A 23936-nucleotide genomic window follows, 5' to 3' on the forward strand; every position below is an offset into this window, starting at 1 on the left:
GTGTCGCGAACTTTTTGATCTGAGTTCACCCCCAACCATTAGTGTACCAACCTTTCCCTTCGATTTTGACCAGGTCAGTCCAATTGGAGTTGGAGGACTTGTTCATCTCAACCATGCAGTCTCATCTCTCGAAACGGGTCTTCCGGGCCATCATCAACAACGAGCCGCTACACTTTTCTCGATGTCGCCGAAACCAACTGCTGCATACCATTTCCCCCGCCCGAGTACGGCCTTGCATCTACAGCCTTGCCTATGTCCCGCGGCGAACTCTTTTGCATTCAGCGTGAACCCGGCGAATACCGGCGAGGATCAACCAGCGACGTTGCCAACGGAGAAGGGTCTGAAGCCCATGACCGACTTGAAGCGGTCACTAGGGGACAAGAGCAGAGCACCTCCGAATCACACACTGGTGAAGGCTTTTCAGCTGTTCTTCACGTCACGCGTTGAAACCCCAGGTGTCATCAATCTATTCCAGGCCCGCTTGCTGTCCATGACATGGAAGCACCTAAAAGCTCAACAGAGCGAGCTCGAGGAGAGCGAATGGCAGGATGTTTTCTCAGTGGAGAACCTGGAGAGAATGCTATTTGTGCTCTCTGAGGCGCAGTGCCTTCCCGAGGCACGCGACACCATCCTTAAGATAGCACGATTTGCCTATCTCGAGCTCTGTGCTGACCATGGTTTTGGTCCGAACTCCATTAGTCGGCCCGCACTTTTAATCTACATTAACTTGATGGCCTCGAATGGCAATCCTGAAGAAGCCCGTCATGTCATCATGAAGTTTGGAGGTCAATTTCGCGGAGCAAAGCCATCGCCCTGGCTCAGTGTTCTGAAGGGCTTTGCTTTAAAGGATGACCGACGCCAGCTGCGAAAAGTCAGCCAAGAACTGGAGAAATATGGTGTCAAATTTGATCAAGCGTCACACGAAGAACTTACCAAGCTTTTGATTGAACAAGACCTCCCCACGGCAGTTCAAACGGTATATGAGTGTCCGATCTCTGGAAATTTGGAACCTTCTGTTGCCGCGAAGAGTGCTGTCATTCAATATGCGATTCTCAACGATGAGATTGCCTGGGCCAAGCCCATTTACGAGTCTCTTCCTCGGGAACCCAGCCCGGAGACCGTCGGCACCACTCTTCTTTGGGATGCAGCCCAGGGCAGTAGTATGTCGTCACTTGCAGAGAAAGTCAAGTCCTGGACCGGGGCAAACTCACTAAAGGAGGCCCTTACTATTGCCCATGTAAACAGTCTTATCCAATATGCAAACTCCGTGTCAAGCCCCCAGCTGGCTACCGATTATGCTAGATTGGCGGAGCACTGGGGTCTCATCCCTGATGAAAAGACACATCTGCTGCAGTTGGAGTCGTTCATACAGGCTGGCAATGTGGAACAGGCACTTGCAATTTTGGAGGATGAGATTGATCCCAGCATCCTAGCCAGTGACCATTTACCCCTGGCTAACAGACTCATCACAATGCTTTGCTTGTCGGAACAGAAAGACGAGTTATTTCAACAAATCTCATCCCTCCTTGACCCACTTTTCCAGGAGAATGTGACGCTCAATGCAGAGACCATTGCTGCATTGACGCGCATGCTGCTTTATCGCCACGACTGGGATGCCGTATCTGAGCTCCTTCGTCCCCGACTAGGAAGCCTGGATGGTGAAGGCAAAGGAATGATCCGTACCGCGCTGACAGACTATATCATGGATATGGGTGAGACAGATGACAATGTGTGGGAGGTTTATCAGCTTCTCAAACTCGCCTTCTCCGAGACAGGTGTCAGCGTGCGCACCGAGATTATGTGCTCTTTCTTCGAACGAAAGCGTAGTGACTTGGCTTTCTTGGTCTTTGGACACATGCGCCAGGCCGAGGACCTGAGTCGCCGACCCAAGCCAGACACCTATGCTCGATGCTTCCAGGGGTTGGCCCGCACGGCTGACGCAGCTAACCTGGAGCTTGTCCACAACATGCTCAAGCTTGATCTGGAGGTGGAACTCAACACGCGAATCTTCAACGGGCTGATGCTCGCCTACGCGGCTTGTGAGATGCCGGATAAGAGTATGGAGATCTTTAAACAGATCTTGCAATCGGATGAAGGGCCTTCACAGAAGACCATCGCGATCTTCTTCAAGGTGTGTGAGAAGCACCACAATGGTGTACAGGAGGCGATCAAAATGATGGCGAAGGTGAAGAAGCTGGAGATTACGATCGACCGCCGACTCTATACCGCATACATGGAAGCAGTCGCTTCCCAATGCGAGTTCGATATGGCGACAGAGGCTATCAACAATATGCAAGCGGAGATTGGAGTGGCCCCTACAAGTACTACGTGAGTGTTCCGATATCAAAATCTAGATCATGCATATGCTGACTTTTGTAGTATTGGACTGTTCTATAATGCAATCCCGTATCAGTACTGGAAGGATGAGGTCGAGAAGTGGGCATCTGAGAAATACCCAGAACAGTGGAAGCACTTGGCTGAAACACCCCGAAGCGAGCATGAGGAAGGACTGAAATTTGATAGCATCACGAATGAGGTGTGGGTTTAGTATAAATACTTTACGCTTGACGAGGATGACAGTGTACACTACCTATATTACCAGTGTCGCAGTGGCGAAAACTACATAATTGTATAACACGGATTACCAGGTCTGTTCCCAAGGTTGTTTCAAGACTTCTAATAATGAATATAAAGTTGTGCCGTTTGACCAGATTAATCTCTGCGTGATCTGATTTCAAAATTCCTTCGGGATAAACAAACTATACCACGACAACAAATCAACAGGAACATCCCATCAAAGGTTCAAATCATCGACCGAAAAGCACAGATACCGCTTGCGAGAGCCCAAATTCGAGCTTTTTAGGCTTACGCTGCTTCTTCCATCTTGGCCTCATCATACGTGGGGGAAGAAAGCCATAACCATAAATTCTTGCACGCTCCTGCACGGCCATTTGCCACATTGACATCGCCCAGGTATCAGGCAATCGATTCACCAACTGCTGACATTTCTCCTTGGCAAGGAACATAATCAGAAATCGATCATTCGGCCACGGCTTGGTGGGATTCAACTCCCGGGGATTAAACCGGAAAGACCAGAGTCCATCAATAATCCAACCAAATACATTACTAACAAGCGGGAAATTGCGGAAGAACTCATCCGGCATCTCATCAAGGATTACCTCAAACATCTCATCGCTGTGGAAGGTTTGATTGAATGCGGCGGCTCGCAGTGCATATGGCTCACGGCTATTAGGTCTCGAGTGCAAGGGTGCAGCCGGGTCGCCGTGTTTCGCTAGGTATTTGAATGCAGCGATGTTCTCGCCGAGTGCAGCGTACATCAAGGGGGTATAGCCTTGCTTGTTGATATTGGTTGGTTTAGATCTGGCATTCTTCTCGAGCCATTCCATGAAGGCTTCACCGTCGGGATTGTGGCGGGCTGCTTCGTGCCATGAACTCGTGTCCGCTCCCGTTAACCAGGGTGTGAAACGCCCGAGATTCGGTTCATCTACTACTGCGGGTATAGGTCGTTTATGGGCCTTTTCTTGATCCATCACGACATCGCCGATGTTGACTTTGAGCTTTTGCAAGAGCATATCCGCATGTTTGGCGGATAGAAAGGCGCACATTTTGAGCTTAAGTCGACGATGCTTCAATGACCAGCCGAGATCCCACTTTTCGACATCCCTGCTCTCCGCCAACTTGTCGATAAGCTTCTCGAGTCCCTTCTGGTTGCCGCTTTCAAGAAGAGTAGCGAGAGGATGTTTATCTTCCTGATATCCAATGCGGAGGGCAGTGGAATAGAAGAAGTCCTCGACAGGCATCACGTCAAGCATGTAGTCCACGACGGGCTGACAATTCTCCAAGATTGCCCAAGTCAAAAAACTTACTCCATTCATATCATATCCGCCTATTGGAATCAACTTCGTTTCCACGAGGAAGTGAAAGCATTCGACACAAGAAGTTGCGGCTTGAATGGCGACATTCGATTTTTCGAGTCCTGGGACCCGGAATATTTGCATATTCCATGGACTATTGGCATCAGCTCTGACCTCGGCTCGAGAGGGATAGCATTGTAATTCATGAGTCTGAAACTTCTTCCATTTGGACATGGAACTCTTTACCCAATTATCCACTACATTCCGCATGTAGTCACTCATCAAACGGAGGCCATGCAATGTATGGATAATGTCAATCTCGAGTGTTTCTTCGTCGTCCTCTTGGAAATTGAGGAGTCTGTCTAGCATTTCGAACAGAATATCCACTGGTAAGGTTTCCAGGCGCGTTTGATTGACGTATATGACAATTTCTGGAGGCGCAACCTCTCTACCAGGGTCAAGCAGGAATTCCTGCAGTTCCTGAAACTCCTCCTCAGAGAGCATTGCCGACGCATCGGTCGAGCCAAACTCGCCGTAAACGTAGCGCCGGAGCTTATCGACAAGAAAATTGAGGAATTGTTCCCAGGGACTCAAGATTACAAGGTCATCTGGATACCCTTCAAGCGATGCATCCGCTGAATCCGAATCATGCATAAAGGCATTGTCAACCTCGAGGCTACCAGTTCCCTCGTACTCAAGGTTCTGGGGCTCAGACATCTTCTCTCAGGTGTGGATGGAAACGAAGACAACAGTGGGGTCAAGAGAAGGAGCATGAGCAGATAGCATACAAGCTGAAGCGTGTCTTTGCGGAAGCAGAAGCTCTCTTAAGAAATAACAATCTGAAGTTTCTTTGAGACGAAAGCCGAGCCATTTTCAGCCATGAAAGAGCTCTCGGTATTATGAAAGAGACCGTTGATAAAGTTACCCAGGACTGGACTCGATTCACAAATCAGAACGATTCCAAGCATTAAACTAACGCAGTGAGTCTGGCTTTTATATTAATGGGAGTCCTGACTACGGAAGCTCTGGTACTCAAGGGACAGCCGCTTTATGTTCAGGGCAGGGTGCTTATCATTCTACATGATTCAGCATTATTGGAGGCCGAGCTTCGAGGTTTTCTTTGATGCTTAATCAGAGAAGAACAAAGAGCGAATTTGATGAAATCGTGGGTATCTTTGATTTTATTTCAAAAAATTTTAAAAGTATATTATTATTTTATTATCATAAAATTTGGGGTTCAAAGTTGCAATTCAATTATAAATCTCATGTCAAGCTGATCTTGTGCCTTGCTATTGATCCTACGAACGCTGGCTAGAGAGCTCCTTTGTAGACAGCGCTGAGGTAAGACCACGGAGATATAGCTGAAGATAGGATGCCGAAGTAACATGGATCCGGGTTGACATCTAACATAGCGAAAAAATATCATCAACCCAGGAATTGTAGAGAGACTTGGGTGTTTTGAGGCAAAAGGGAGCCGTGTAAGGTTTGCAGGCTTTCCTTCAGGTGGTCTCTCGCCAACTGGCGAGTAGCTGACCTACAGAGATACGATTTTCATACTTGGGCACCTGGACATATTTCTGCGCACATTTCACACATGGCATGGGATCCATTGTAAAACTCTGTCTCTACAATCCAATTCATAGTCACATCTGGAAAGTCAAGACATCGATCGGCCGAAGGATTTATTTACGCCGGCAATGCTGCCGGCTCAAGTGGCCCACGAAGAGTATGATGCATTCATTTTGGGGACTTCGCAAACCTCACACTTTGAAAGCTACCTGGTCGATGGCCTTTTCAGTTAATCCGCTTCATAGACCAACTTTGATAAATAGTAGGCTGAGATATATATGACAATAACATGAATACTCGCTATAAGTCAAGCAGTCCAAAATGCGATGATAGGTATAATATGTACAGATATGTAAAATCGGACTCTCCGAAAATAATGCAAGGTTTGTAGATAGCCATTATAGACTAAAAATGGCACTGCGCTTCTTTCCTTGCGGATACACGATTAGTGCAGCAACGAATAGACCGACTGAAATGCCGATGGCTGTTTGGATCATTCCGTAACCTAGGGAAAGGAGCGAGGTTTCATTACTGGAACTGGTCGTGCTGGAGGCAGTTCCATTAGCGACCTCCTCGGCATACTCCAACCCGGAAATAATCGATCCGGAAGATGCTAGACCGGATGGCACCAGAGTGAAGATACCCGGGATGATAGCGGCGGCAGCGTGACCATGCCAAATACGACTGTACAAATTGGCTAGCAAGCCAATAGTGAAAGCACCGACCGTGTTGGCAACTTGATTGGAGCCGAGCTTCTTCGTACTGAAGTAATTGGTCACATAGCCGCAGACACCCAAGAAGACTGTCGCAGGCAGCTGTTTGAGCTTGGCCTGGTTGAGGAGGGCGGCGAACAGACAGAAGAGTGCGACGAAGGGGAAGTGCTGGATGTATTCGTTGCCCCAGTCGTTAACCGCACCAGAACAGGTTTGCTGAGTTGTAGCATTGCTATCCATCAGTCCGTAGATCGTGGTGCCGACTGTGACACCGTATCCCAGGAAGAGGGAGTAGATGATGGTGTAGACCAAGCGAATTGAGCCAGCGTTCATCTGATGTGATTGCAGTTCCAGACTACTACTCAGCACAGCGAAGCCGGGAAGAAGCATGGCGATGGAGGATTCCGCCATCGCGGCAAAACAGAATACCCGTTCGCCGTTATGCTGGATACTTCCGAATGCACGCGAGAGGAACGAAGTCAAGATGGCTGCGGACACCTCCAGCACATTTGAATAGGTAGCTGATGATGGAGCCAAGATATGCTGCATAACTCCCACAATGCAGCCCAGAAGGAAGATGATGGGAAGATCGATTGGGCGGGCAGAGAATGAGTATGGACCAACCGCAACACTAGCCAGGCCAGTTAGGAGAACGCGCGTCCACGGTCCATATCGTGGCTTGCGCTGCATAATCGCGTCAAGGTCTTGTGTGGCTTGGTCCACGCTGACAATATCGTGCACCACATTTTTGTACACGTTATGTGTTTCGGCTAGGCGAGAGAGATCCAGTCCCTGGGTGACGCGAATAATCTTCACCTCAGCAGTGCGGGTGAGCGGATCATCGAAAGACATGAACATACAACCAGGAATGTACATAAACTGAGCATTGACTTCCAGCACGTTGGAAGTCATCATCATATACTCCTCCAATCGATGAGTCGGCGCACCATATTTCATCAACGCACGGCACAGCTGCATAATATACTGTTGCCGCGCCAAGATAGCAGCAATATGTACCGTCAGCTTAACATTCTTATGGCTCTTCCGCTTCTGCTTCTTTCTCTCCTTAGGGTTCATAGGTGCCGGCCCTTCGGCCCCGGGTACTCCAACCCGACCCATACCCATCGAAGCCGAGATCAGCGAGGATGTATAAGCATGACTCGATTCCCTCTTCTTCATCGGAGGCTTCAACGGCAGATTGGGCAGATTGAATTTGCTGCCATTCTTGCTACCTGCTTCACCCGCCTCTCCGTTGTTATACCACTTGATCTTTTCTTTCTTTCCCGGCGGCGGCGTCCCACCGGGTGTCCCACCGGGTGTAGACGTACCCGGCGTTTTCGACGGAAGAGTCTCCGTCTCAGGATCTGTTTCAAACGAAGTTGTCGCAACACTCATCCTGCTGGCACTCTCCAGATTATTGGCATAGACGCGCAGCAAATGCGAAAGCACACTCCCGTTCAATGGAGTCGATTCACCCATATCTCCGGGGGTTGTCGTGCCCGACGGGACTTCCGATGATGCATTTCGTCGATGATGGTGACTCCCCGGTAAACCGAGATGCCGGACCAATAGTTGAGCCTGGGCATCGTGATCATGAGAATGTAATCGTTCCTCCTCGTCGTTGGCTTGGCGAGCAGCGAAACTTCGGAGGTCGTCAGTTGCTCCGAAGTACTCCGTGGAGAAGCCTGCGCCTTCCAACCCATCTTCCTCTCGTTCATGAGGGCGGCCCAGCCGCTCGGCTATTGTTTGGCTTCGATTTCTGATGCGTTGACTGGCGGTTCTCCATCGTTGACTGAAGCTCGATGTACTTGGTTGTTCACTAACTTCATCGCGAATGGCGATTTGGGGGATATCGGCGTGGGTTGTAGAACTTTCCTCATCGCCTTGTGTGGAGTCCAAGGAAGGTTGGTGAGGGGACGAAGGAGCTTTCTCCTGGGGATCGGATAGCTCGGGCATGTTGAACTTATTTTCACTGGGTCTGCGGATATCCTCGGAAAAGTCGAATGTCTGGGGTAAACCCGATTTCTCAATAACTATGCTCAGGTACCACGAAGTACGTATGTTGTCAAATGACAAAGGCGAGTTGATGAAGAATAGAAATACAGCCGCGAGGACTAAAACCCCACAGACTAGCCAGCTTCATATCCTGGGGTGAAAAAAAGACAAGAGAACAAACTTCATAAAAGGGGGCTAAGTGGGGAAAGCGCTGTATTTAATTGAAGCCGGGCTAGGACCAGACTGTCTAAATTTCCAGACCCACGTCGCTAACGCAGGTTGAAGTCATAAGGGAACGCGTCAGTCAAACACCCGTGGCGCCTTTTCCCTCTGGGGCGTTTTTTGAAAATCTTCTAGTGGTTTTAGAATTTTTGTTCCCTTGTTCCTGGTTTAGATCCATGGTTATACTCGGCCATGATATTGGAGAGGGGATACCATAGAATCACATAGAAATTCGGAGATGTCAGTACTTCATGAACCTCGGTTTATGCAGTCTTATGCTCACATAAAGAAACAAGCTTCAACTGCCACTAACGTTCCGGCCAATACTGTGTACTATTCTAATATTGGACTTTCTGTGGCCAATTTGCGCGTTTCATTCTGTGCGGTGGGACCAACGTCGCCCCACCCAATCCATGGGCCCAGAACCATTTATGCAATATTGGATATTTGTACTGTGAAGCCTACTTTAGGAATAATCGATGGTCCATCTTTCACGTCATTGAAATCAATGGAAACCGGGTAGTTCCCGTGTCGATCAGGAGAGAGATACTTATCCGGATTTTATAGTTCCTAGTTCATGGGGTACATGAACTACAGTAAACTTCAGCCACCATGTCAGAAATCTCTTAGTATTAAATGGCTGTTCCTGCGGCTCTAGAGCCGAGGATCCTTCCGATAAGAGAGTTCTAGAACTTATGTGTATATATAATTAGATCCCTAGCGTCGTGGCGCCCATGCCCGGATGTACGGAATTACCGACCCGTTACAATCCCGACGACATCCAAACCTAGAGTGGGACTCTTCAGCGCTGAATATACTTCCGACTATATATACGAGTCCGCGGGCCCCGTTATCATGATTTCATTTGTACGGACTTGCCAAGATCTAATAACTCAAAAACCAAGCAGAGTACTGTAGCACCGCCTCAAATCGTGGCTGCCTGCTCACGCGCTATTAATCTCCTCCAGTAATAATCCTGATAGCAAGCTCTTGGCAGGTTACCAGCCCCTCTTCCACCCCCGCGCGCACCTAGGCAAATGCTCGAACCTGTCCGATATCACACCACACCATAGCTAGCATAGTATGGAAGAAAAAAAGATCACATAATACTACATTCTTCCCCCCTTTCTCACCCCTACCCCCATAATCTCCCCCCCAAACTTGACCATAACAATCCCAACTATGCTATCATGCCAAACCCACCACTCCAAGCCCCAGACCACCCCATCGCGCTCCGCCGCTCGCACCTCCTTGCCCCCGCTCCAGACAGATTAACCAACACTCCCACGATTCTCCGCATAACCCGCGAGAACACCGTCTCTGGTCGCGACTTCAGCGTACACCAACTACGCACACATGAAGAAATCAACAGCCCAAGGCGCCACGCCCTCCTCTTTACCGTCTCCGGTCGCTTCTGGAGTAACTCCCAGTTACGCGAGATCCGCGATACTAGCGGGCGCCCCTTACTTGAACTCCGCCGCCTCTGGTGGAAAGGCCAGTGGTCCGTTCGACGGGCAGGCGGATCCGGAGGGGACCTACTCCTCGCAGAGATGCGGTGGGGAATAGGAATGAAGATGGGAGTGAGATTTGAGAATGCGCTGCTGCGCGGCGCATGGGATCGAGAAGAAATTGCCGAGATGAATATGAATCTAAATCGCAGTGGTCATAATCGCAGCCTCAGTCTCGGTAGTCCTTATAGTCGACGGGGTGAACATCGTCAATTAAGGGCTAGCCGTGCTCGTCGGCAACCGCAACCGGATCCTGTATCGGGTGGTACTTCTAATTTGCCGAGCTATGATCATGCGGATCACGGGTCGCCTCCGCCGTATAGTATTGTTATGGCCGAGGACCATGCGCAGCAGAGTAGTAGTGGGAGTGGCGGTGGCGGGGGGAGCGGTGGAAGTGGGACTGAGAGTGATGATTCTCTGTCAGATGATGATGAGAAGGCGGGTATACGCGATTGCCCGCTTCCTTCGTATGACTCTGTGCGACGCATGCGCCGATTTTCGAGTCACTCGTTGCGCGATCTGCTTGATGCCATTGAGCCACCCGGTGAACCGGCCCCCGCCTCTTCGTCTTCTTTGTCATCGCCCAGACCGCGCTCCGAAGGTGCGATCGATACCAAGGTGGAGCTTAAGCTCGTTCAGCAGAGTAGTAGCTTTGCAGCCGTGATGATGGGGGAGAAAAAGATTATCCATGTCCGGCGAGAGAAGGTCATGGATTATAACTTGTCAGGGCCGGTCCCGAAATGGGAGGTGGAGGTTGCCGAGGGAGTCGATCTGTTACTGGTGAGTTGTGACCTAGACTATTCCCTTACTTCCAAGGTTTTATATGGTACTGATTCATGTGCAGGCGACAAGTATTGTCCTCATTTTGGCAGAGTCTGTGAAGCATGAATATCGAATGAGGACGAACTAGTAACATAGTCACATATGGGGACGATGATTCTTGATGACTTCTAACGACTACGAGACGATGCATTTACATTACGAGAGTTACAGCGAATTTCAAATGTGGCTGCCCCCATCGGGGACACCACGCCAATGCTCAATTGGAATATCCAATAAACTTTTCCAAACCATACATTCGTCATAGAGATACAGTCTGTTCGACTGCCCCGTGTATTAGGTATATTCGTTTTTTGCATCAAGTCCCATCAATAATGACGGACATGGAAAGTTGAGCTGAACAAGAGAGCCAACGGAAATTGAAACAAAAACAACAGTGATCGTAGATATTCTACGACTGGATCTTTTGCAAGCGCTTGGTCATGCTGTGGCGGTCCGTTAGCATACGTTAAGAAGAAGGGAAGGGATGAACTTACAAGTCAAAGAAGGAGAACTGGCTGGGGTGGTTGCCATACTCGTACACGAAACGGCTAGCCAGGTAGCTACCGAAGATAGCACGCAGGTAGTTTTCGGGAACCTGTAAAAGACACAGTTAGAATTGATGGTCGTGAATTGAAATTGGGGGGGAAGCATACCCGTTCCAAGATGGTCTGCAGGCCGATCTTGTTCAGCAGCAGGTGAGGCAAGGCATCGCTCAGGACGGATTCGCGGAGAGCAATATTGTCCCAAAGCTCGGTCTGCTGGAGTTCCTCATCAAGCTTGGTGATGGCCAAGCTGAGACGGTCACTCAAAACACTGCGCAGCACACCAGTCTGCTCGTGCTCGCGCCAGATTGCCTCAAACTCGAGGGTGGCGTTAGACTTGATGATCTCCTGAACCTGCTTGACGTAGGCCTGGTAGAACTCAGGGACAGTACCGTCCTCACCGACACACATGTTGGCGACAAACTCGGGATCGTTGAACGACAACGAGGCAAGAACCTCCAGGGATGAGGAAGTCACACCACCCTTGTTGGCGGAAGCATCCTTGAACAGAATGCAGTTGGCCTTCTCCAAGCGCAGCTTGCTGTCCTGGGTGATGAACAGGTTGGCACCCTCAACAATGTAAGGAAGAATACACTTGTTGTCCTGGATAAGCTTGCCGACAGTGGACAGGTCGATAGACTCGGGCCGGCCACCGCAGGGCACGAAGACGTCGAATTTCTCCTCTGAACGCAAGTGGAAGGTGTTGCGGAAGATCATACCATTGTGCACCACCTCACCACTAGGCAGCCTGACGTTCTTCTCGTCGACCAGAACCCGGTATCCGACAGGAGAAAGCTTTGACACGTCAAACTCGGAGATCATCGCACGTTTCTTGGCGAGACGGATCAGCTCCTGGGGATCAAGACCCTGCATATCGACAATGACACCAGATCCATCAACAATCGCACCATACTTCTCGTTGGAGAGCAAGATCTCGTTGGATCCGAGATCACCATCGGGGCCACCGGTCTGCAGCTTGAGCATAGTGGAGGGGTCGATGTTAAGCTTGCGGTAGATTCCAAGAACGTACTGGCGCACTGAGAGGGTAGTCATGCCGTAGGCATCGTGGGGGATACCACCCAGCTTGGGGCTCTTGCCGGTGAAGAAAGACTTCCACCAGGGGGCACCTCGGGCACGAGCGTGCTCGGTAGCCCAGTCGACCAATTCGGCGGTGTTCTCATCGGGACCCATGAAAAGGATCTCGTCTTTGCCGTGCAAGTCCACAATGGGGTCTTTGATACCGGGGCTAACGGGTGGCAACAACAAATCCAAAACACTGTCAATGTACTTCTCGAAGGCGACCCGCGCCTTGTCCTGGTGAGCCACATCCAAGAGGATGACACCCTTGGCACCTCCCTCAGGAATATCCTTGTTCTTGCGCTGCTGTGTGTTGGCCAAATTGTAGTTCTCGTCGAAGAGCGAGCGAGCATTGATGCTGTATGCCTCCTTGTTCCGGCTCTTCACAATACGAATACCACCACGGGCGATGTCTCGGAATCGCAAGTGGAAGCCGCGGAACTCAGAGCTAATGACCAAGAACATGCCGTAGAGGGGTTGAGGGTACTCGTGCTCCGGCAGGAAGTCCGGCTTCAGGCGGAAACTCAAGGCAACCTTGGTGGGGGTGAAGAAGTTGGTCTTGAGAATGGATGAGTTGAAGACACGGAAGGAGGTCATAACCATCTCGTCGTGCTCGTTCATAGTAGTGCTGCGGATCAGCTGCTTCAGCTTGGCTCCGTCCAGCACCTCGTCAACCTGGAGACGCAGGTAACTGAGGGTGGGTAGGAAGTCATCTCCAGTGGGGCCCTGGGTCTGTACATAGTGGGTGTTGGCGAAATCCAAGTAGAGCTTGTGGATCAACTCCGGGTAGTTGTTGATGATCTCGAAGATGTAGTCCGCAGTAAATGTTTCAGTGCGCAGACGCTTCTTGATCTTCGAGAGCAATTCGGCGTGAACACTGTTGTTGGTGTCTAGGAGAGCGGAGAGAGAGGTGTATTCAGAGCCAAGGCGGTTTAAGAACTGCTGCACAAACACCCACGCGCAGTGGGCGTAGATGGTCTCCTGCAAGCTGAGACGGCCGCTGGCAAAGTGTGCTTGGAATCGGTTTTGGGGAATACAGTACAGAAGCGAGACCTCCTTCATAATCTGATGGATCGCAGCCTCAATTGGGGGGTACTTGGCTGAGATCTCGCCCTCCGAGGGGCGCAGGTACAGGGAAATAATTGTGATGCCGTTGGAGAAGTGCTCGAGGTACTTGCGCGAGCTGGTCAGGCGGTAGTAGTGGTACAGATCCGACAGAGCGCTAAACAAACCCATAGCGGAGCCCTGGCGGTAAGCAATGACTAGGCGCTTCTCCCGGCTGCCCTCAATCTCGAACATCTCAATCACAGGACCAGTGCGGCTGACAGCGGTGGTGATGATTTCTTGATAGATCGCCTTGGTGTTGGGGGTGGCCTTCTGCAAGAAGCGCTTCTCACCAATGATATCAATGTCGGTCTCATTCGGGTCGGGGTTGGGGTTGGCGAATTGACACTTGTACACGAAGTAGCAACGAAGTTGCTGTCCATTGTTGCCGGGGAGGGCAGTGGGCGAGCGGAAAGTCTCGACACGGTAGCTGTTCGCACCCTTGGAGTTGTTGATATACTTCTCATCGATGCGCTGCTCGTAGCGGGGACCGTCCACTGAGGAGACACCGGGCCTGCTGGTGTCAATGTAGACGGCGTGGTCCTCCGCTTCCTTATCCAGACGAATCTCGAGCTGCTTGTCATCACGAGCATAGGCGGCGACCTTGGCGGCATAGAGGGAGAGGATCTGGGTGACGATGGCATCGACGGTCTCGGTCTGGAAGTAGGTATCATCGATACCCAGCATGTTGTAGAACCAGGTAGTTTCGGAGATGACGAAATCACTGGGGAAGAAACCCTTCTCCTCCAATTGATCCATCACTGTTTAAAGGTTAGATTTTTGCTTTTTTGAGACGGGTCATGGATTATGAGGATTGCGCTTACCTTGCTCCATCTGCTTCTGCTTGCCCTCGAAGGTGGCCGCAATATAGCCCGGGTCTTCCTCCGACAGTACACGGTGAGGGGTACCCGGAACACCCAAGTGAGTGGGCTGCGGCGACGGTTGCCGCAAAGCAGCACCTACAGCATGATCAAGGTGCTTGTTGTGAGGGTATCGCTGGAAACCGATGGGAGTGCCAGTGCCGGAGCTTCCGTCGAAGAGCTTAGGCAATGGGTGGGCAGGCAGAGAGGCGCCATTGGAGGCCTCCGACAATGGGGTGGAGGGGGCAGGGGAAGACATGGTCTGAAGACTCTAGATTGAAGAAGAAAGAACAGCACGCTGTCAAGAAAAAGAGTCAGAGCTGGATAGGCACGTGGGGGACAGATAAGGATTCTTTCAAGAATGCGCGCTTATCGGATTGCAGCTGCAGCTTGTTTGGGAGTGGAATCCCCATTCCAAGTGGAACCGGGAAGGAAACTGTGGATTGATCCCGGACCGGTGTAGGAAAGGGAAGATAACCAGCAGGTTGGGAAAGATAACAGGCAAGGGGGGGCGAGGGTTTAAACTTACTGTCGCCATGGACTAAAGGCGAGATGTATAGATCAAAAATGATCGAGGGGTATGTTATGGAAGCTAAGAAATCCGGGGAATCGTGACTTCTTTATATACCTCCCCCAATTCCATGGAAACAAATTAATGAAATAAATGTAATAAAATTCAAATAAAAAAAAATCTAAAACCTGGAATCCCGATGCTAGGCGACCTGATCCAACGACGCCTGAACGGTCTCGAAGCCCTTGATCCGCGGCGACTCCACCGGTCAATGCCCCTCATGACTAAGATCCGGCGATAGGCGCGCTCTTGATTGGCAGCGAACGCCCCTCCTTCCGAGGGTAAAGCCGACTGGAAAAATCCCGCTGCGTCATGCGGGCCGAAAATAGAGAAAAGAATTGCCTCACATGGTCTGGAGCAATGAAAATACTGGAATAATAGACGAAATTAGCCTCACTAGCACAGTCCAATTACGAAACCTGCGGGCTACAAGACAAAGACATGATACTAAAAAAAGTAACCGATAGATAAGAATGTGGCGGAGAGAGTTAGACAAGATCAAATGGGGCAGTCCATTACGAACTACTGGAATTGAATGATCACCTGAGATGATCACACTGTACCTGAGCCGAGCTTAATACCTGCCACGTTGTGTGTATATGGTGGTTCCAATGCATAATGAGGTGATTTACGTCGAACATCGTGGAATGCGATGTGTCATGGAAAATAATGGCATCAGTTTTTAAATGCCTCAATTCTTAGTTTGTCCAAGATTTCCCCAGCCTTACCAGTTTAGTGTCTGATCGAGCATTGGAAAGTCCGGGGGATTTTCGTTAGAAGTGCAAAGCTCTGGGCGATTTAGTCAGTGATTCCCTTGCCCTTCCCCATTCAGGATTAGTTGTGACCCGGCCCGGCGACACATTTCTCTCCAACCGGTACCTGGATCGTCCTATGCGGGGTAAAGCCCACTTTCGATCCAAGGACGTTCGCACGTTTCTTCCCCAGAGCGAATCATTGAAGCGGCTGGTGGCTGGTTCCCCAACGGAACCTTGCAGAGTCTTCACTAAGCCCCCCAAGCCTAGCGGGGCCTTTACGTGATAACGATAGCGCTCGGCGTGATCGCGATTGGAAGACACTTCCGACCGGCGAGAGATGAGGTAATGGCTTTATCCTCTAGGGGAAAGGATATTCCGGACCCCGATGACGTGAATAATGAGGTTTTTTCTGGGAGGTATGAGGCCAATTCGACTTTTTGGTGACTCACAGCTGGGGGAGCACAAAAGAAGACCTCATTACGGGATGGCCTCAATTGGTCATGGGGACCCATTCGCCTTGTAAAACCACCTGCGAACGCCCAACACGGGAAGGGTCGATATCCAGATGGGAACCTTTGTGCTGATGGGGAAAGTGGTCGGGTGATGTCTTCAAGGTACCTGGGAGAAACGTTGGGGGAGCTGAATCAGAATATTGGCGGGACAGCGTACCCCCTGAAAGATGCCCTGGACAGTGTCCCTATGTTAGGCTACCAGTGCCCAAGGAATGTTGAAGAGAAATCATTTTCATCCCCAAGCATCTTCAAGGTTCATGATAAGGATCTCTCCAACCAACATGGGTTTCTTGTTTACAGATACTCGCTGAAATTAATCTCCATTTATAAGGGAGGGGTCACAGTTGAGCAAGTACCCAGTACACGGGCTGATGTGCATGCATTACGGTGTGTTGTACGTCCTGGTCGAACAGCTCACCACGGTCATAGCGGTGATGCGGTGAAGGATTACTATGGGAACTCCAGACCGACACGGATGCCTACCAGTTAGGATTCGTCATTTGAGAATGTGATATACAAAGATTGCAGGGAATCACAGGAAACGACAGATAACAGGGAACGGCAAATAATAGGATAACAGGATAGTAATAGGGGACTAGAAATCATATTCCCGGTCCTATATCCCCATATCCCTCATTTGCCGAAGAATGCGCCCAGTACTACGGAGTCCCGGGATCCTGGAAATCCGAAGCTGGGGCTGGAGCTGGTATGGAGCTCCCCCAGAGACTCCCCCAGAAATCCCATTTCAGAATCCCCCCTTGAATAGGAGAGTGCATTGCAGGAGATTTAAATAGTAGCTTGCACTATGCAACGCCCCTTGAATCCGGGGAAAGCAAAATCTTGGGACGTTGTTGATCATGGCCTAGAACCTCAACTAATCAAAGACAATGAAAATCCCGATTCAGACGGATAAACTATGAATCGGTCTTCCACCGCTCCTCCGGTTATCCACTTGCTATAACCGCCCCTTCTCTCCACACGGGATATTCCTGCTGCATACGGTGCGTAACACTTCCCCCTGTTCCATATGAAACACTCCGACGAAACCACTCCTGGATATGGATCTTACGATTCAAAGTCGTTGTTCTCCGTCGCAACTTAGTTTGATTAAAACTCCTTGATTTTTACACGTTGTACGCCCCGACAGCTTGGTTGACGGGAAGATCACTGTGCCGAGGCCGGCTTTTCTCCGGTTGATTAGAAGGCTGCTACAGTAGAAGGGAAATCAATTTCCACCAAGTCTATTTGTCTTTGCCCCAAGTTCACAAAATTTGGGACTTGCCAATCCCCCGTGAAAGCGCCGGCATTCTAGGCCCGGTTCCCCGGAGCCCCTAGAAGCCAGACTAGTGGCCCATAAACCCGGAGAAGAGCTGATCCATCGACTTTTCTTGCCCCCTGGGTCCTAATTGGGTTTTTTAATGGGTCCTTTTCCCCACACTTGCAACGCGTCAAGACTTCAGACTTCCCCAGAGGGATGATGATTAGAGAGGGCGGGTATTCCGCCCTTACGGAGAAAGGAATCCCTGGTCAGTACAATGGATGAGAATGAGGCGATCGGGCTTGGCTTAGACGATCTTTTAATTTAGTGCTTTGGATTGGTACCGGGTACTTTCTGATTCCATATCTTTACTCCACAGGGTGATTTGTTCAGTAGAATTTGGATTTTAAGAGAAAAAAGAAAAGAAAAAAAGGGAGATGGAGGTAATATAACTACCGTCCGGGGGGCATCCAGACTCTTTGCTTCACTGCTCTCAGACCCTTATCAGACTTCAGCCAACACAACGTGTACACCTTTCATTCACTCTCTCATTCACTCACAGTCTAGCCCGCTTACTATCTTCCTTATCTCTTCCATCCCCCAGACCTTCTCCGTCAGCCTTAACTTCTTCTTCGCTCTTCACCACCAACCTCTGCTCATTCCACGATTTTCCATCTAAGTGATTTGCTTCAAGGATTGTGGTTTTCATGTGAGTTGATCCTTCTCGGCATTAACGCTTGTTACATCATAAACATCGCCCCCAGTTCCGGTCCACCGAAAAAAAAAACATCCCTCGGGCGGTTTCGGAAGATCCACAGAGCGCACTCCATATATTCATCCACAAATGCTAATAACTTATTACTTATTTAGCCCGAAAATCCCCAGATTTTCAACTTCCGAATTTCAACGAAGCTCCAGCAATTCGCCTCAGCTTTTTCGTTGCCGAGGTATCACACCGCAATCAAACATACAAGAGATCAAGCTCCCCAGCTCCACTCTCTACTTCCACCTCACCTCAAACCATATCTCCAATTCACTCAACACTCAACCTTCAAATCAATCATAATGGCCTACGTCGCTACTCCTCAGTCGACTCCCATGTCCTTCGCTCCCCCAATTTCCTCTGATGCCCTGATGTCCTTCTCTCAGGACATCTCCAAATCCATCATGGCCGGCAACAAATCTTCCAAGAAGCTCGAGGACGGCATGCCTCCCGCTCCTCCTCCCTCGCCCATCTCCTTCGCCGTCGACAGCAATGGCAAAGCGTCAAATATCAAGCATGAGAAAATCCCAAGTCTCAGCCTTGAGTAAATGAAACAATGGTCTCAGATGTCCGGTGTACAGTCTTGCTTTCTCGCTGTACGAACACTATGACGTGGATCTTGTCATCACCTTCCACTTTTTTTTTCTATCTTTATGCTCAGCGGGTCATGAGCGTTTGCGACTACATACGAATACGGATATCGATGGTCCAACTCGATAATGTTACACGGCGAAGGGACAAGGGCTGGCCCCGTTGGACCGATCGAATCGTGCTTCAAACTTATTAATCTTCGTTCTTCCCGGGATACATCGCGATGCTCTTCTTTTGACTTCCCTTCTTGTATTGCATCAGCGTGGCGGCGTGAAATCACTTTCAACCCCAGGAGGCTTTCATTGACTCTGGGTTTTTGCTTGTTTTCTCTCTTTTGAGGGTTGGTTACAGAAAAATTAGGGGGGGGTTCGGTGTTTGGAATTCCCTCGGCTTATTTCCAGAAACAATAAAAATTTCTTATTCTAATTACCTTTGTTTTGGTTTAGATTTTAGTGGATAAGGACTGCATCAGTCTTTTCCTCATAGAAGGCTCCACTTGTGGATTACATCTTTATGATCTCAGAACGTGGTAATTTAAGGCGAAAGTACAAATTAATTTCGCTTATAGCGACCTTCTAGCTGCGTACTAGTTGCTTCGGTGCATAGTGGATGGGGACCTTTGACAAAAGTACGTAGACCCACCGGACTTCCCCTACGAACGCTTCCTAGTCTGGCGAGGTACATTTCAACCACGCCAATCGAAGAGATGTACACGGTACAAGAGGCTCCGATCCTCTGCTCACCGACAAAACGAACATATCCTGCTTTTCATGTTGTTGAGTGGGAACCGGTCAGACCCGGAGAATTGGCCCATGTGAATCAGTTGCCGATCACGACGTCACGAATGCCCCCGGGAAAAAACGCAGCGCACTCCCGGTTCTGTCTATCGGGGGCTGCACAATCTTTGTTGAGGCAGGTAAGATTGGCTTGAGTATAAGTTGATCGTGAAAGTCTTTGTTAGGTCGAGAGCAGGTATCAAGATCTGTGTTCTTTGGGTTTCGCCCTGTCCCATCACATCATCGAGAGTGGGAGTTTAGTATGACGTGACCCGACAGGTCAGGATGAGCTTATTGCGTTACAATTTCCGTCCTTTTGATGGTCGGCTTAAATGAGAGCTCCTCCGGGTGGGGCAGCGCCTTATCACCGGATCACGGGGATCAACACGTTGTTCCATGGTTGAAAGGACCTGTATTGGCATTCAATATTGACATATTGAATGGGACGGGTGACATCAAACGATCCACTCTAGATTCAATATGAATCGTATGTTTGGTGGCAGCTCTTGACATCCTTTAGGCATTTCTTAATTCGAGGATGAGAACATCGCAAGGCCTCTGATGTTTTCACGTGACCCGGATGAAAATCAACAATGAAATCATAGGGTTCTGGACCGAATACCCGCGGCTCGAGCGAATGATTCTTTGATCGTCCCGGCCAGCGATATGGAATTCGGCCATGACTTGATCCTGGTAACATGTGCGACCGCTCGGCTTTCACAAGGCATCTTGAGTGTCATTGACACCATCTAGGTCGCGGATCATCATCTCCAGGATATCCAGTGCCTCCTCGTCTCCGTCTGCAGCGCGTTGATTCAAGCTGGCGATCTCCGCCACTTGGGCTTCGGTCCTAGCCCACGCGTTCAAACGGTCGGAAAAGTTCACGTTGCGCCGGGTACTCATGGTCGTGCGCACAGTATCCGACTCACCCTGTGCGGTTTTCATATTCTGTAGCCGTTGGATGAAGTTGGACTGATGCGTCGAGGTGTCAGGGCGAAGGGTCATGCCCACAGGGTCTGCAGGCAACGTGCTGGATGGGTCCGTGTCGGTTGGAATAGAGTTGGGGGTATGGACATTATCAGGGACCAATCTGGGGCCGGAGCTAGAGATGATGTTCGCTTTGCGACCCAGGATCTTGACACTATTGGCGGCGAGCAGCTCAAAGCTAGGACCCTGACACAGGGGCGGGTAGTCCGTGTCCGGCACTGCATCTGGGTGGGTAAATACTAGCTCTGTACCAATCTGGTCGGCCCATGAGCAGCTGAAGATTTGGTTCTGGTAGGAGACGATTGGGTTGCACGTGTGGAGGCCAAGGAGCTGGATTCGCTCGCCGGGCAACGTGGCTGCTTCGGTACTGTCGAGAGGTCCAAAGGCATCACCCTCGGGGGGGTCATTAGGGCCATCATAAGGTTCATGATCTACAACAGATATGTCGTGTGAATCGTCATTCCTTCTTCGAGGAGGGCGGATTGGGCCGTTGGCAGAGGTAAGATCTAGATTTAGATAAAAGCTCTGAGGGGGGTGTCAGTTGAGATCACAACGAAGCGCAGACAAAAGAAAGAAAAGGGTCATTACGCACCTCTGTCTCTGTATCATGATACTCGTATTCATATTCATCTGAGTCCATCTCCATTGAAGAATCCATAATGTGGGGGATTCAAGGGATTTTTTGCGATATGCAAGCTGTTTTGCGATAAGATAGCTCTGAGTCAGCAGCAGAATCTCGACACAGTGAAGCGGGGCAAAATTGAGGCGGTGAAAACATCGACACTTTTCTGAAACTCACCGTCTCTAGCCCGATCCAGATTAGTGGAGCTCAGGTCACTGTTCCACCTGAATTGATTTTAGCGGTGGCAAACTATTCGCTTTGTTGTTTGGTACTTTGTACAGCAATATTGAGACAAAATAAGAAAAACATCATTTCAACGATTATTAAATCAGAACATCTAGAATGCTGTAAGCCAAACACAAATGGTATAATTTGCAAGGATGGCGCAAGATCTATGATCTACATTGGCCCCTCAATTGAACCCTGTGTAAGCCAACCTCGTATATTTTAGACCCGTAATTTCAGCCTTATGCTTCCACCCCTCATTGACCGGCCAAACAGAACCGGAACCTTTTGGGATTACGAACGAAATACATTTAGTCATGTCGAGAACATCATGTGTTCGTAAGTATCCGAGTCTTCCGTTCGAAACTCCGGGAGCCATGCAGACCTGACCGGGACCTATGGCGATCGTGTTCCGGCTTGGGTCACCTAAGCGTTTCCGCACGTTCCCGGGTGCAGGCGCTGACTTGTTCGAGACTCCTGTGCTTATTTTGGCAAGGTTTTTTTCCAAAATCCCCAATTTTCCTTTTTTCCTTTATGCTCACGAGGGAAAAAAAAAAAGAGGGGCCGTTTTGCAGGAATCGGAAAGCCCGGTCAAACTAACATGGATTAAGAATTTATAGGCCTTCCCATCCTGCTGTGTTGCCTTTCCTTCGTTGCTTCCCGTCCCATAGATTCTCCGGCATGCCCATCAGCCTTATCGGTTCCCTGCATTGATTCCCTGTCGACCGGGATTCTTCCTGAGGACCTGTCCCTCCATGAGCATACTGCCAATCACCCAACACAGGCAATCTACCCCGATTGCCTTGAGCTGATGACTCGCAAGGCCCAGGTAACCATTGTGGCCTTGTCGACCCTGATCATCTATGTCTCCCTCAATAGTTTAGCCCGCACGATCAGACCAGCCTCATTTATTTGGTACGCCGAGGACCGGGAGGAGGCGAGCTGGATCGCAAGCTCGCGCTCCTGGTTCGACCGCAAGAGCTGTCGCTGGCTCAGTATCTGCGGCGCAGCCCATTTCCACACTGCCCATGTCCCGTTCGGTCAGCGTGAGTCAGTTGAGCGGTCGGAGACTGGCGATGCCGAACCCTGGCGGTCGTTCTGGCTGGGCGGGGCTAATCAAACAGAGTGGGATGCCGAGGAGCGGGCTAAGCGGGAGATCCCCGACTATGTTTTTGATTATGCCCCACTTGTTCACCTCTACTCCGGGGAGCAGTTTTGGCCTGGTGATATTGCGGAGCATCTGTACCACACCACGCCCATGCTCAATTACACGCCGGTCCAGGCCCAATGGGATCATCCCACCCTGGAGAACTTAGATCAACTCAATCAGTGGACCCCCCGACATGTTTACTTGACTAGCAATGATAATGTGCAGACCCGTCCGGCGTGGTTGGAAGGCGGCAAGAATATTCCTCAGTCCGCAAAAGGCGGGACGGAACAGTCGTGGGCCGATTGGGATGGTCGGGTTGATGGCCAGATTCCGAGTGACACGATGGAAGATCAGGCTAAATGGTTTGACCTGGGTCAAATTGAACGCGACGACGACGATACTCAAGAGTCGATGCAACGAGAGTCATCACAAGCACAAAAATACCTTCATCATGAGCTACGAAAACGGTATGGCGGCAAGATGATCGAAGAACCTCTCCCAAACGAAGTTGGGGGCCGCAGTGATGCTCCCGCAATCTTACTTGTGATGGATAAAGGCCATGGGGTCGTGGACGCGTTTTGGTTCTTCTTCTACAGTTTCAACTTGGGCAATACGGTTGTCAACGTGCGGTTCGGTAACCATGTCGGTGATTGGGAGCACTGTCTTGTGCGGTTCCACCATGGCCAGCCTAAGGCCTTGTTTTTCAGTGCCCACACAGCGGGCGAGGCTTATAGATATGAAGCAGTGGAGAAGATCGGGCAACGGGTAAATCAACCTCGAAATAGTCCTAAAACAAAACTTATACTAAATCTTCACAGCCTGTCCTCTATTCCGCCGAGGGAAGCCATGCAATGTACGCCACACCTGACGTGCACCCATACATTCTCCCCTGGGGTCTACTTCACGACGTCACGGACCGAGGTCCACTTTGGGACCCCTTACTCAATAAGCATGCATATACATATGACCACGCCAACGACACACTACGTGCATCTACCGCTACCCCCACATCTCCCACGGAATGGTTCAACTTCAGGGGTCACTGGGGCGATAAATTTTACCCGCTGGGCGATAGTCGCCAGTACCGATTCGCCGGACAATATCACTATGTGAACGGTCCCCTTGGGCCCCGATTCAAACACCTCAATCGGCGCAAGGTATGCCAGGGCTCAGATAAGGCAACCTGTGTCATCAAAGACTGGATTGGTGAACCAGGCCGAATTCCAAGATGGGGCTCCTCTGGACCCGGAGAGTGATCTCTCCCTCAATCTACTCGACCAATTCCTACGTATATCATGTTGTTTTCCTTTCGCGATTACCCTTTGCGCTGACTATATACCCCCCTTTTGTATTCATTGCTTTACCTGATTTCAACATTGAACGGAAAGTATAGATTCTGTTTGCACGATTCACGCTCCTTTTCGTTTACTTTGCTTTCG

At 50.0% G+C, this 23936-nt stretch overlaps 8 protein-coding genes across 8 annotated transcripts; 4 read left to right on the top strand and 4 right to left on the bottom strand.

Moving 5' to 3' along the window:
- Nucleotides 1–181: 181 nt before the first annotated feature.
- On the top strand, nucleotides 182–2548 carry N7503_001593 (uncharacterized protein; the record flags this gene model as incomplete). The annotated part of the gene is made up of 2 exons (XM_057061140.1): nucleotides 182–2328; nucleotides 2380–2548. 2 exons carry the CDS (start codon nucleotides 182–184, stop codon nucleotides 2546–2548), a joined length of 2316 nt encoding a protein of 771 aa, XP_056925102.1.
- A 259-nt stretch (nucleotides 2549–2807) lies between these two features.
- On the bottom strand, nucleotides 2808–4592 carry N7503_001594 (uncharacterized protein; the record flags this gene model as incomplete). The annotated part of the gene is made up of 1 exon (XM_057061141.1): nucleotides 2808–4592. One exon carries the CDS (start codon nucleotides 4590–4592, stop codon nucleotides 2808–2810), a length of 1785 nt encoding a protein of 594 aa, XP_056925103.1.
- Nucleotides 4593–5842: 1250 nt separating this feature from the next.
- On the bottom strand, nucleotides 5843–8113 carry N7503_001595 (threonine/serine exporter family protein; the record flags this gene model as incomplete). Its single annotated transcript, XM_057061142.1, has 1 exon — nucleotides 5843–8113. The coding sequence occupies one exon, from the start codon at nucleotides 8111–8113 to the stop codon at nucleotides 5843–5845; it is 2271 nt and encodes a 756-aa protein (XP_056925104.1).
- A 1451-nt stretch (nucleotides 8114–9564) lies between these two features.
- N7503_001596 (uncharacterized protein) lies at nucleotides 9565–10877 on the top strand (the record flags this gene model as incomplete). Its single annotated transcript, XM_057061143.1, has 2 exons — nucleotides 9565–10662; nucleotides 10727–10877. 2 exons carry the CDS (start codon nucleotides 9565–9567, stop codon nucleotides 10790–10792), a joined length of 1164 nt encoding a protein of 387 aa, XP_056925105.1. The 3' UTR covers nucleotides 10793–10877.
- Nucleotides 10878–11060: 183 nt separating this feature from the next.
- On the bottom strand, nucleotides 11061–14890 carry N7503_001597 (glutamate dehydrogenase (NAD(+))). The gene is made up of 5 exons (XM_057061144.1): nucleotides 14817–14890; nucleotides 14252–14585; nucleotides 11358–14188; nucleotides 11199–11299; nucleotides 11061–11147 (listed from the first exon to the last, which is right to left on the bottom strand). Exons 2-5 carry the CDS (start codon nucleotides 14544–14546, stop codon nucleotides 11114–11116), a joined length of 3261 nt encoding a protein of 1086 aa, XP_056925106.1. The 5' UTR covers nucleotides 14547–14585; nucleotides 14817–14890; the 3' UTR covers nucleotides 11061–11113.
- A 3558-nt stretch (nucleotides 14891–18448) lies between these two features.
- On the top strand, nucleotides 18449–18694 carry N7503_001598 (uncharacterized protein; the record flags this gene model as incomplete). The annotated part of the gene is made up of 1 exon (XM_057061145.1): nucleotides 18449–18694. The coding sequence occupies one exon, from the start codon at nucleotides 18449–18451 to the stop codon at nucleotides 18692–18694; it is 246 nt and encodes an 81-aa protein (XP_056925107.1).
- Nucleotides 18695–20230: 1536 nt separating this feature from the next.
- N7503_001599 (TFIIIC subunit 6 family protein) lies at nucleotides 20231–21158 on the bottom strand (the record flags this gene model as incomplete). The annotated part of the gene is made up of 2 exons (XM_057061146.1): nucleotides 20231–21025; nucleotides 21093–21158. 2 exons carry the CDS (start codon nucleotides 21156–21158, stop codon nucleotides 20231–20233), a joined length of 861 nt encoding a protein of 286 aa, XP_056925108.1.
- Nucleotides 21159–21969: 811 nt separating this feature from the next.
- Nucleotides 21970–23753, top strand: N7503_001600 (uncharacterized protein; the record flags this gene model as incomplete). The annotated part of the gene is made up of 2 exons (XM_057061147.1): nucleotides 21970–23262; nucleotides 23316–23753. Coding segments are annotated over 2 exons (1731 nt in total), but the record flags the coding sequence as incomplete, so codon positions are not given.
- Nucleotides 23754–23936: the final 183 nt, after the last annotated feature.

Source organism: Penicillium pulvis, assembly GCF_028828015.1.
Source record: "Penicillium pulvis strain IBT 33274 chromosome Unknown contig_12_segment0_segment0, whole genome shotgun sequence".
NCBI lineage: Eukaryota > Fungi > Ascomycota > Eurotiomycetes > Eurotiales > Aspergillaceae > Penicillium > Penicillium pulvis.